This window comes from Anolis carolinensis, chromosome 1, assembly GCF_035594765.1.
Source record: "Anolis carolinensis isolate JA03-04 chromosome 1, rAnoCar3.1.pri, whole genome shotgun sequence".
In the NCBI taxonomy this organism is placed as follows: domain Eukaryota; kingdom Metazoa; phylum Chordata; class Lepidosauria; order Squamata; family Dactyloidae; genus Anolis; species Anolis carolinensis.
Window position 1 is genome coordinate 225947390 of NC_085841.1, and position 13599 is coordinate 225960988.

General features: G+C 39.0%; 1 protein-coding gene across 2 annotated transcripts in view; it reads right to left on the reverse strand.

Annotated features, from left to right (window-relative positions):
• Positions 1-3490: 3490 nt before the first annotated feature.
• acvr2a (activin A receptor type 2A) overlaps positions 3491-13599 on the reverse strand; it is a 67306-nt gene continuing 57197 nt past the window's right edge. For both annotated transcript variants that reach the window (XM_003224978.4, XM_008117125.3), the window contains 2 exons: positions 12774-12904; positions 3491-7548 (listed from right to left, as the gene is read on the reverse strand). In XM_003224978.4, the coding sequence (XP_003225026.1) occupies positions 7354-7548; positions 12774-12904 (326 nt within the window). In that variant the 3' untranslated portion in view covers positions 3491-7353. The remainder of the gene's footprint in view (positions 7549-12773; positions 12905-13599) is intronic.

The following is a 13599-nucleotide window of genomic DNA, read 5'->3' on the forward strand; positions in this document are numbered from 1 at the left end:
CAACACTGATTATCTGGTTCCTGCAGATAATTGACAGCTACCTTCTTTATAGATTGAAATTTCAAAAATGTCTTTAAAGGTAGGTCATTACAGTTTAGTTTATATTAAACTAATTAATTAAAAGGTATTGAAAACTGCTTTTCCAAATTGGGGGGGGGGGGTATAGTAGATAAAGACCAGTGGCCTGGATTTGCATTGAAGAAATTGGCAAAATCCCAAATTGCATACTGAGCCTTTGCCGGGGGGGGGGGGGGGGGAATGTAACACTAGTTAAACACCCTCCAAATGTATAGGTTTTCCTTGCATGGTATTCAACACATTCTTCCCTTTCCATGTAAATAATTTTACTGCACAGTAGTTCAAGGAGGCAACAAGGAGGTCAGTTGTGTTGGATTTGATCTTACACATTGGGCACGAGCATGGAAGTAATGGGAAACTGATGGCTGTAACCACGTTCTCCTTGAACAAGTTGTGGCTTAATCCCAGAGTTGAAAGGGACTGCACTTTTATCTATTATCTTGAATTCATAACTTATAAGGTGCACTTTAGCTTATCTACTGTAACCTCGCTGGTTTTAATTCTACGATTAATTAAGCGTGTTTTTATATCATAGGTTAATGTTTAGATTTTTAACTGGTGCATGTTTTGGTCTATTGATGTACCGTATACTGTTATTGTTTTTATTTGATTTATTGTGAGCTACCCCGAGTCCCCTTCGGGGGAGATGGAGGCGGGATATAAATAAACTAAATTAAATAAATAAATAAGGCAGAGATGCACAACTAGAGCATTTAAGAGAGATGGCCATCCAATCACTTACAGACCCTATGGAGTGTAAAACGTTTGTTGGTAGTCAATTCTACTAACAAAATTTTTACCATCAAAAGCTCTCCCAAATGTCCAGGTGGAATATTTCTTGTAATTTCAATTGGTTTGCAATCTAGTCTCTAGAGCAGTATAAAATAACTTTGCTCCACCTTCTACTGCATTACTTCCCTTCAGATCCCTTAAATATTGCTATTGTGTCACTTCTCACCCTACTCCTTGCCAAGCAAAGCGTACCCAGCTCCCTAAACTGTTCCTCATAGTGCTGCATCAGTTGTGTCTAGATACCTTCCATCTTGTCAATATCCTTGAACCAGGCTGTCAAGAACTGGACACAGTATTCCAGGTGAAGTCTAAACAATGTGGAGTCATACTATTGATTTTCTTCACACTATACTCCTGTTGGGAGCCGCGGTGACAAAGTGCGTTAAAGCACTGAGCTGCAGACCGAAAGGTCCCAGGTTCAAGCCCCGGGAGCGGCGTGAACGGCTGCTGTTAGCTCCAGCTCCTGCCAACCTAGCAGTTCGAAAACATGCCAATGTAAGTAGATCAATAGGTACCGCTCCGGCGGGAAGTAGATCAATAGGTACCGCTCCGGCGGGAAGGTAACGGTGCTCCATGCAGTCATGCCAGCCACATGACCTTGGAGGTGTCTACGGACAACGCCGGCTCTTCGGCTTAGAAATGGAGATGAGCACCAACCCCCAGTCAGACATGGCTCGACTTAACGTCAGGGGAAACCTTTACCTTATACTCCTGTTGAGGCAGCCTAGAATTGTATTAGCTTCTTTTGGCCACTGCATCCTACTGCTTTGTATTTAAAGTCATAACAATTTACTTAAATAAACCACATTATGTTTGCAAAAATAATGTATGTTGGTCACAGTCATGGTTTCCTTCTCACAGTTATGTAGAGATCAGGCAGAATGGGCTCCACTACCTTTGAAAACCAAACTTTGAGAGGTAGAGGGAATTCTAAGGGGAAATGGTGGATCTTTAAATGTTGGATTGCAGATCCCATCAGTCATAGTCACTAATGAAGGATGGCAAGAACTGTTGTCAATATTCATATAACTTTCCCATTCCTCATGTGGACACAGAGTCATACTTTGAAGCACAATTGTTAGATAAGAAATATTCAAAGCTGGCTAGCTAACAAAGAATATCAGAGCAGAGGTTCAATCCTTCATAGGCTGGGCTGTAGAACAGCTGGTAAATTACCAGCAGTAATAAGATCTACCAACCGAAAGGTGGCCAGTTCAAAGCCCAGTTGGGATGAGCGCTCGACCATCAAGCCCAGCTCAGTTAACCTAAGTTTGAAAACAGCTTAGAGTTGTAAGTAAAGAAATTAGGTACCACAAATTGTGGTGCAGGTATTTTATGACACCATAAAAAGCAAGACCAGAAATGCGGTGACCAAGAGGAAAGTGGAAGGAAGAAGTCCTGATAGCTCTTCGTCATAGAGAATGGAGCAACAGCGCCCCCCCCCCCGTGACTGAATCCAAGTTCAACCTCAACCTCCAAGACACCAATGGAAAAAAAAACAACTCGAATTCAAGACAACATACCTCCTTCTGTCTGTCCTGTTCCGTTTGTCCAAATGACATTGAATGTTTGCCGTGTATGTGTACTGTGATCCACCCTGAGTCCCCTTGGGGAGATAGGGTGGAATATAAATAAAGTCTTATTATTCTAGGCCAAGGGTAGGAATCATTATGACCTCCATGTCATGGTTGGACTGCAACTTCATGCACTCCTTCTAGGACTTGCCATTCCAACATTGTGAGGGCTTGCCTGATTCCCCCTCCCACACTCAACTGAGGTTGGTTATTATTAAATCTAGACATATTAACTGGTTTTACCCTCAGATTTACCAGTGTTAAAGCAACCCGTTTTGCTGCAATGTATGTTTAGTCATCTCATTCTCTGTCTTTAGGTGTTTTCATATTCTGAAGTGTAAATGCATCTCTCGAAGCTCATTTGAAAAGGAGGGTTACATTATTCAGAACTCCTAAGCTGTAATCATAAATTAGGCCACTAGTCAGGCCACTTTGCAAATAGAATGAAAAGCATGTCATGGGAATAAAGTGGCTGTGTGCTGAATTTAAAACCAAGTATTTCAAGGCTGATTACTTCAAAAGTTTCAATTGTTAAATCTCCGCATTTGTTACAGAAATTGTAGACTGGGAATTGTTCAGTGGATAGTTGGAGCTGTCAAGGTTCTTCATGAGCTGTCTGCATTAAATATAAAATATGTTGCTCTTTCAAAGGGGCAACCAACCCCCAGCAGCTGCTTCCCAGTAAGTGGTTGTTGGGGTTGGGCCTGTGTAGCTTGATAGCCATGGTAGTTAGATGTTCATATCTGTCAAATAAGATCCCAGGCTACTTGGTACACACTTGCCTTTTTACGGAAATGTCCACTTTTCTCTGACTTTAAACAAAAGGTGTCTTGCTAGACACTTAAGCTGTGCTTTTAAGGATGATTCCTCCTCACCACTCACGTAAGGCAAAAATTGTCAGTGTAGCAGACTGCAGTGCTGATTATCTATAGTTTGAACATCCTTAACACTAGATCTCAAAGACAACATTTGAGAAGAATCTGGAGAAGGCATAGGCGTTTTATTGTGAACAATAGAACTAGCAAATAAAGAATCCACAAGTCGTATAGTAGTCACGTAATTTTTTATTCATCTTTCTGTGGGAATAGGGAAAGAGAGAGCATACATTTATACAATATTTCACAATCACTTTTATCCAGGATGGGGTTATTTTCTTTTTAAATACTTGCCAAAAAAATAGCAAGAGCAATTTGACAGTAGTACAACAACCTGTGCCCAGAACACTGACATGTACAGAGTAAAGCTAAAATAATTGCTCACCAATATCTTGAGAGGTAACATTTTATATGGACTGAGTGTGCATTAAAAAAAAAGTACTGCTGGTTGAGTATCTTGAGGTAAATGGTGTTCCAACAAGGATACTATTTTATCATTTGCTCATAATCCTGTACATAGCTTTCTGTTATCTTATACCAAATATTCCTAATAAAAATGCATTAAAAAGGTTAAAAAGAGAAGTGGAAAAAAGGTCAACCAATCAGTCACCTCACTTTGTTAAACTACAATCAGCAATTTATTCTGTAGAACTGTAGTATGAACAATATTTATTACTACTACATCTGAGATTACACCTTAATTATGGCAAGAGCTACTCCACATGGATTTTGCTATCAAAGAAGGTATAAAGTTGTGTATTTTTTAATCCAGACTCATTTTCAGAATACCACCATGAATGATAACGCTAGGTCAAGGAACTCCAACAATTACGAGGCACAATCTGTTCTGAAATGCTAAGTTATATTTAGCAACTGTACAAAGAGTAGTCATGCATTATGTGATATAAAGTTCTTAGCATCTAACACAAACTGAAAAGGTATTGCAGGGTTTAGACGTCTAAATTGATCACAGAACTGGCTAATGTCTTAATTCCTGTGGTAATTGTATGGCAGCCAACTAAGTAGACATAGGCAAACCAAAGACAAAGAAAGCTTGAGCTGGGGCCCTAGCATTTCTTCACAAGTCAAAGATACAAGGTAAACCACCAGAGCCGGCCAGATCCACATAAGCGGTATGATTCAAATATAAAAAGCCACAATGATCACAATACCTGTCAGAAAACAGAACACCTTCCCCAGCTCAGACCTTCCTCTTTTTTTGAAAAAAAAAGAAAACCCTTGACTTTTACAAATTATTGTTTTCTTAAGCATTCTTGTAAAACATGTCCATCTCTGTTTTCTTGCTGAGCTGGAAACAAAGAATTTGAAATTCCCTGCAAGGTGTCATTTTATACATGGACAAAAACGGTCTGAATTGTAGCAATTCCACAGATCATACCCAAAGAAATGAGTTTTGTCAAAATGTTTTCTGACATGTGGTATCATTCTTTTTACAAACATTAAATAAGTTAGTTGAGGGATTCCGAGTCTTGTAATATATATATATATATATATATATATATATATATATATATATATATATATATATATATATATACATATATATACACACCTACATATATGAAGATGCATTACACTGATTGTCAGTTTTGATGATTTTCCCTATATGACCTGCAATGAGAAATGTATTAGGAAAAATACATGAGAAAAATGTTCCCACCTGGTTTGAGTCATATTGGTGTAAATCTGTGTTTGACAGAAAGCTGCTCTATAAAAGAATGGGGGGAGACCTCCCAAAACAAACACTTCATCTATGTCTGCGACATAAATGTTTTTTTATATTTACATGTTTCTGGATGTTCACTGCTAACACTTTCTGTATCTTCCTAGCATAAACATTTTAAGGAGAAACCAAATATACAATTCAGGTATTTTTAGATGCAGCTCCTTGTGTAGGAATTGCTGTATTAAGTAAAGTATTCCTCTTTACTTAAAAAAAAAAAACCACAACTAAAGAAACAGTCCTCCTATGTTTGTCAATGAACGGAACTAGCAACACGTGCCCAAGAGTAAATAATGGTAGCCCAAGTGGTCTTACGGCTACCATAAAACCATGAGAAAAAATCGTCATACCTGGCTGGGTTGCTTAAAGACAAACTCCTCAGCTGTTTCTATTCTCCTTGTTTTAGAGTTTAGACAAAGAAATCTTGCTTATAAATAAATTCCTCTTTGTTCCCAGAGATCAATATGTAAGAAAACGGCATGGTTTAATAAATAACTGTTAAGAAGAAAACATTTACAACAAACTTCTGATTGTGACAAAAGAAACCCAACCCAAACTCATTATAATGTAATGCATGATTTTAAAAAAATGACCTGTCCAGAATCTCAAAATACTTAGTGGCTACTGTTGGTTCAGCACTTTAGTTTTAGAGTTAACTTACTTTGGCCTGCAAACAAATAATTGCTCAAATAACTGTAGTGTATTATTACTTCTCAAAAGTATTTTGGCACCTCTCTAATTCCTGCCCATTTTGCTAGAATTTTCATGGCAAGGTTCTTATTGTAAGCGCCTGTAACTATTAAATAAAGTAATTTAAATTTAATGTGGAAGGGCTTTTTATTTGTGTTTGACTGCTACATTTACAGAAATAATTGCATATCTGATGGTAAGTTTTTTTTCAAAAAGCAATTACCTAACTAATTTTTTTGGGACATAGGGAAAACGTATTGAATTACAGACAAATATTACTCTGATAAGTTGGGGATCAAAAATGAAGCAATGTGAAGCTGCAAAAGGCAAAGGAGCAAGGAGTTCTGGGTATTGAAGGTTCCTGAGGTGATCTTGAAACAGTAACACAGTGGGGAATGGACTGAATTCAACATTTGGCACATGCAACAGCACTAGCCATTCCTCACTCACTGGTTGCCCTCCAAAAAGGAGTGAGTTGGCATAGCGCTCCCAGGAAGCTGGAGAAGGGGATGGCTACTTCTCCCAGCCTCATTGCATACACCTCAGTCTGTATCCAACCTACTGTCTCCTGTTTAGTAAAACAGAAAATACATGAGGCAAAACATTTACATATATAAAATTGAAAAAGGCTTCTTTCCAAAGAACAGTTTTCCAGTGCCATAGCTCACATAAATCTCTTAAAAAAAATCATGCTGAAAATTTAAAATTACCATCAGACACAGCAAACCTAAATATTTTGTAAAATAAATGTATGCAACATTTTGGGAACCAGAGGTAAAATAAAGCTTTAAACTAAAAATGGGGGATGTTTGCCATTTAACATACAATACATTTTTATACACAAGATAGAACAAGGAAAGGTTAACACACAATTTCAGTAATGGCCACTGACTGTTGGCATGAATCATAGCTTACCATCTTTTTAAAAAAATACAGTAAATCTGTAATACGCCATTTAAAATCTGGATCAATTTATTATCTCAGTTTGTTAGTGTTGTCAATCCAATGATGAAGCATAGGTGGAACTGAGGTATACCTTGTTGAGGGAGGTTAAGTAATGCTTGGAAGCCTTTTTGCTAGATCCCACTTTGATTACATAGAACAGCAGCACACTAAACATTCACAAGCTGTGTCATATTGGCATTACAATAGTCATTTATATAAACACAACAGCAAATGCAATAAAAACAAGTAACCCTTTTTTTCTTAAATCAGAAAATGAAATGTTTGATTTAAAAAAAATAGCAGTAGTTCATTTTAAGGAATTAGTCTGACATGTTAAGAAATACATTGTCAGGTTTTAAAATGTTTGACTAGCCAGGATAGGTCCATGTTCTTCTTCAAATAAGTTTGTTAACATTATCTTGCTATTTTTCTCTCAGTCCCATGTTCTTCAGTCGTTGTATACAAGGAATGCAGTAAGTCTCCCGGATCCATGTCTGGAGTAGGGTAGGGAAGCATCGTTCCACTGACACTCCAAAGCCAGACTTACCATTCCTTCCGCATGTCACACAGAAAAGAGTTGACCAGAAACAGGCCCCTTAGCTTAGCAGCTCCAGTGCAGAGTCTTATTGGTCAAAATGTGCGACCAGTGCAACTATCATAGACTGGATTCTTTGGGAGGGAAGTCCACATTTGTCACCATCGTGACCACTGTCACAATGTCCTCTGTTGTTATAATGTTTGTGAGTCTTTGCATCTGAATAATGCGTTCCTCTACACAGCCTGCTGACAATCGAGCTTCTGCATCATGATCCCAACACTCTTCTATTGTTTCACAGAGCATTGCCATTCCCTAAAGAGAAAAAACATAGCTATAAAACCCGCATTACATTAAATACCACTACCTCCCAAAAAAACCCTCCTTATCACATAATATATCTGCCAGATAATTTCAATAGCTGACCTAAACTGGTTAAGAATGTCACATCTGGCTGGTATGAACACTTGACAGAGGACTGCCACTAAAGATGGTTCAGAAGCTGAAACTGGTGCATAATGGCACCATACCCCTTCAGTGAAGATAAGTTGCAGAGCATATTCCTGGATCCAAGGTTGTTTATCTCCACCAGCCATTCATCAACCTACATGCCTAACTCAGGTTGCCAATTACTACAAGGGCCATACTGAAATAATGTCAACGTGCCATTTTCTCTGAAACTATTCATCCAAATGTGATGCTACTGCACCACCAGAAAGAGTAATTGTTACTTCATGACTAACAGAATGTCGGCACTTCTTCTGTTGCATAACAATTGATATGAAGCAGAGACAAAGAGGAGTTCATCAAGTTGTTGAGCAAAGAAGGATGCACTGCTGCCAACAACTACAGAAGGCTCAGTAATGTGTGTGGTAGGTAATGTGTGAAAAGTCTTAGTGTTGGTGACAAATGGGTGAAAAGGCTTAGTGTTGAAGACAAAGCATTGTGGACAGCTATCAACAACAGTCACCAATGAAAACCGAAACGAGATGAATGACATAATTTGTGCAGACTGTTTGAGAGACTCTTGAGTAACCTGGCTATACTCACAGTGCTGTTGAGCAATTACTCACAACCTTGGATACAGGAAAGTGTGTTTCTCATTAACAACTAGTTTGAAAGAGAAGAAACATCATGTGTGTTTAGAACTGTTGGCATCATTTGAACCTCACAAAAATGTTTGTTCTGATGAGGTTATCTGGGCATACTAGTATGATCCAGAGACCAAGAATCAGACATGTATCAAAGGAATTCTAAAGCCAGCTCTCAATGCAGAAGATTCTGGGGAATGTTTTCTGGAATGACAAGGGGGTTATGTGGTTTGATTTCCTGGACTGTGGGAGGACAATGAACAGCGATGGCTCCATTGCATCACTCCAAAAACTTCAAGAAGTCATCCATAAGCAAATACCATAGAAACAGCTAAATGCAATCCAATTACATGATGATAATGCATGACCGCACACTTATTTGGAAACATCACAGGCTCTTGAGTAAAAGGAATGTTCAGTGATGCCATATTCACCTAATACAGAACTCTACATAGAACTCTCATACCCCTACATAGAACTCTCATACTTTCACTTGTTTGGTTGGATGATGGAAAGCCTTTGGGAATGGTGCTGTGATGATGTAGGCAAATTCAAAGACATGATGAGACAGAGCAAAAGGGAGTGCCTACATAAGTTTTTCCAAAGTGGATTTGATGAGTGCATTCAAAGGTGGAGTAAACGCATCACCACTGGTGTGGAATATTTTGAATATGTTGTAGACCAGGGGTCCTCAAACTAAGACCCGGGGGGGTCACATGTGGCCCATCGAAGCCATTTATCTGGCCCTCGCGGTGGCAGTGGATCCCTTCTCCTCCACCAAGGAAGGTGCATGCAGTATGAGGGAGGAGGGAAAGGCGCACTCCGTTCCCGCCTCCTCCCTCACCTGGTGTGCGCCTTCCAAAGCTTTGCTTGTTTATAATGGTATTTTAATTATTATTCAATTAATTATTAATTATTAAGGGTGCTTTGCTAGTGCTTTTGGTGCACAAAGGCAGAAGGGGGTTGGACTAAATGGCCCAAGGGGTTATCTTCCAACTCTCTTTATTATTATTATTATTATTGTTGACAGAAGGACACAGCATAACACAGCAAACGAGATATATATGCTGTATTTTGTATCACAAAATCACAAGTCGAACACTTCCCAATAATTTAGGATTGTGTGATTTATTATTATTATTATTATTATTATTATTATTATTATTATTATTATTAACAACATTGAGGTTGGGTGGCCATCTGTCAGGGGTGCTTTGCTTGTGCTTTTAGTGCACAAAGGTAGAAGGGGGTTGGACTAAATGGCCCAAGAGGTCTCTTCCAACCCTCTTTATTATTTTTATTATGATTATGATTATTATTAACACTGAGGCTGTATTTGTTCCCATTTTGTTTTTTTACTGCAAAATAAGATATGTGCAGTATGTCAGGGTATTGTGTATTGTGAAATGTTAAAATCAATCTGGGTTATTAGAAATGCCTTATGTGTTAGTTTTTCCGGCAAGGCATTTCAGCAGTTATGGAGTTAATGAGAGTCTGTTATGATTGATGTATCACAGGACCAATGGGGTCAAGTTTGTTTTGACCGGGACTTTCTTTCTTGTTCCTGTGGAATGCAGAGGAGTTTTCCTGAACAGCGTTGAGCAGTGTGCTGTGTGTGTGCATGAGTCGCTTCGGCAAGCACTCATGGAGCAAGGACTGATTTACTCTATTTTGTATATAGTCTTGTAAATAAAAGTTTATTGCCGTTGGATTTCCAACCGAAACCTCATCTGCTGGAGTGTGTTTGTCCAGTGCTGTTTTTCCACACCGGGAGACAGTCTGGAGGAGGTGAAGACCGGGATGATGAATTCTTGGAATACACTCTGCTACCCATCATCCCCTGACATTGGGTTATGGGCCCAGCACGCTTCTGCTGCGCAGTAGATGGAGATGTTGATGGCTGGTGAGCTTTCAGCAACTGTGCGGCCGTGAGAGGGATTCCAGAGACGGAGGGGACCCGAAAGAGAGCTCCAGTGAAGCTGCAAGAGGAAGATTGTGACTGCCTGAGTCTGCACTTGAGTAAGTGGCAGTACGGCTTAATCTCGGGGACCGAGGGTCACGGAGGCAGCTGATTCACCGGGAGCTTGGGGTGTTGATTCTTGATGGCAGAGATGGCTGGAAAAAGCTTCATTTCCAGCATGGAAAAGCTGTCTGACGATAATTATGCTTCGTGGTCAGTAATGATGCGGTCTTTGCTCGCAGCAGAGAACTTGGAGAATACCCTCAATGGATCAGACCAAAATGCTCAGCACAGGAGGAAAGCCAAAGCATATTTGATACTGCGCCTTCAACCAAACCAACTTGTCCATGTGAGGAATAAGGACACTCCTGAGGAGATATGGCAAGCTTTGAGAGATGTCCATCAGAGGGAGACTTGCATGTCTCGGATGATTTGGACTAAGAGGCTGTATTCAGCAAAGTTTGTTCAGGGCCAGGATGTCAGAAAGCATTTGGACAATCTAAAGCAATTATTGATTGGAGCTGAGGAAAGAGGCCTACGATATTCAGAAGCACAGAAGTGTTATCTGGTGCTGTGCAGCTTGTCTGAGGATTGGGACTTTCTGGTACATTCTTTTCAGAATGTGAGAGTCCAGGATTTAACTTTGGATTCAGTATGTGGAAAAATCTTAGAAGAAGTGGACCGAAGATCTTTTGAACGAGCCCAGAAGCAGACGATGGCGCAGCGCGACCAGGAGGGGGCGCAAGTGGCCGGCTTTGGTCCAGATGGTGTTCCTGGGAATCGTGAGGACGTTGCAGTACATCAGGTCAAAACACAGCGTTGTTTTGTCTGCAACAAGCCAGGGCATTTTGCCAGGAGTTGCCCAAACAACAAGGCAAGAAGTTCTCGTGGGAACAGAGGGGCTAAGAGTTTGTCAACAACAACTAAGCCCCAGGTGTTTATGGCTGCGGTGAATGTAAGAATCACCAAAAAGAGCAAGTGGTATTTGGACTCAGGTTGTACACACCATGTTGTTACAAATCTAAAACTTTTGAAAAACAGAAGGGATGTGTCTGGAACAGCAGTGACTTTGGCTGATGGAACTGAGAGGAAGTTCAACAAATGTGGCACTGTGTTCATCCCTTGCTTGAATGTGGATTGGGAAAATGTACTTTACATCCCAGAATTAAGTTCTAATTTGTTAAGTGTGGCTACCTTAACAGAGAACGGATATAGAGTAATTTTTAGCGGAATCTATTGCTATATTCAGAGAGATGGTGCCAAAAGTAGTGCCAAAAGGTGTAAAAAGAAACAAAATGTATATGATGTTTGACAAAAATAACTTTCCAGATGGGGCACAAGTCCATTGTGTGAAACAGAAGATAATGCATGACAGGTGTATCCATCATCTTCACAGAGCGATGGGTCATGCACATGTAGAGGTGCTCAGAAAGACTTTAGAAATATGCACAGATTTCCAACCGAAACCTCATCTGCTGGAGTGTGTTTGTCCAGTGCTGTTTTTCCACACCGGGAGACAGTCTGGAGGAGGTGAAGACCGGGATGGTGAATTCTTGGAATACACTCTGCTACCCCATCATCCCCTGACACAGTATGCATGGGAATTTGTTCATAGTTTTTTAAAAAACCATAGTCTGGCCCTCCAACGGTCTGTTTAAAACGTTTGGGGATCCCTGTTGTAGACAAAGAGCAACTTTACACATGTATGTACTTACATATCTCTCAAATTGTTAATTAACGAGATATGACCTGACAGGCATTACTTTCAGTACGACCCTAAAATGGACAGGGATAACTTGACTAAGATCAACAAGGAGATTCCTGTTCAGATTCCTTTCTTTTCAAAAGCTGCAATGCATGGATTTCAAAAAAAGGATTTTTCAATGACTGGTGACTAGCCTTATGTAAATTCTTTCCTGGAACATTGCCAGTAGGTATATTTTTGTATTCCTTTCACAACCTTGTCAAATGTGACTATTTTAAGGGCTGTTCTTATAATGTCTGATGCTCTTCAGCAACTTTACTGTCAGAATGTCAAGCTCTTCTGTTTTTAATTTTTTTTAAAAAAAAAAAGCTTGGTGTTATTGTAGAAGGTATACACAGTTAAGAAATACGAACTTACAGTGATACAATATAGAAAGCCAGTATTCACAGATAAAGCAATCTTGGAAACATGTGATGGTTGATGAACCCGCTTCAGTTCTTGCATTCTTACAAAATATTTTAATAATTTTAACTCCATATATATTCCACAAAATGCTTCACACCATTTGGTTAATTATTTTCATTTGTGTCCATTTTTTTCTGAACTCAGGATAGACACATTCAACAACTAAACAGAATGCTACACCCATCAAACACGTGAAACTTAACCTTCAATTGAAGCTACAACTTTATTAAAATCTGCCTTTAATGAATGTTGCAAGTATTAAAAATATTTTATCGATCATTCTGATTTCAATTACTCTTAGTCTGATTATACTACTTACAGCATGTTTCTGCCAACACTCCCTCAAGACAGGCCTCTTCTTTTTATGTACAACAACTTCCTGCATATCTTCAAGAGAAGGATGCTGGCCCACTTCTTCCTCAAAAGGTAACATATATTCATCCACTGGCCCTGCATAATAACAACAGTAACAACAGTTGTGTTGGTCAGAATCTTATATGGGAGATGCATAACCCCTGTAGTTATGGTGCCATGTTACTGTGAGGCTGATTTCTCCCAATGAAATCTGATAATATAAGGATGGGAAAAATCCCTTGAAAAATGAATGCTTCAAAAATTCTTTTAAAAAACACACACACACCGGGTTTGCAAGCCAATTACCAGTTCACAAGGCTTTAAGGGCTATAAATAAACATTTTTCTATATAGAAAAACATTTTTGTGCAGAAATACATTCTTTGTATAAAAAATACATGCAGAGAGTAATACATTTTATGAAAAAAGCCACATCTATTACTGAGTAGACAAATACTTTCTGAAGTACAAAAACTCTTACAGTTCTCTAATGCCCGCTTGTATGTTTCCCAAATACTATAAACTCAGTTGAGACCAGCAAAGAACTATTTTTCCTGTCTCTAAAAATTGTAAAGTTTTTTACAACAGATTTTTCTATCTGCACTTACATATCAAAATTACTTAAAATATTGAAACGCCCGGCTACTGACAAAAAAGATACTTGAAAGATGCATCCTGTATAAATATATTTTATGACACATTTTATGAGAAATGCAGGCATGATTTAACCCATCATACAGAAAAGTCTGAGCATGAAATATTTCCACCACATATTTCAAAAACAGCTTTACT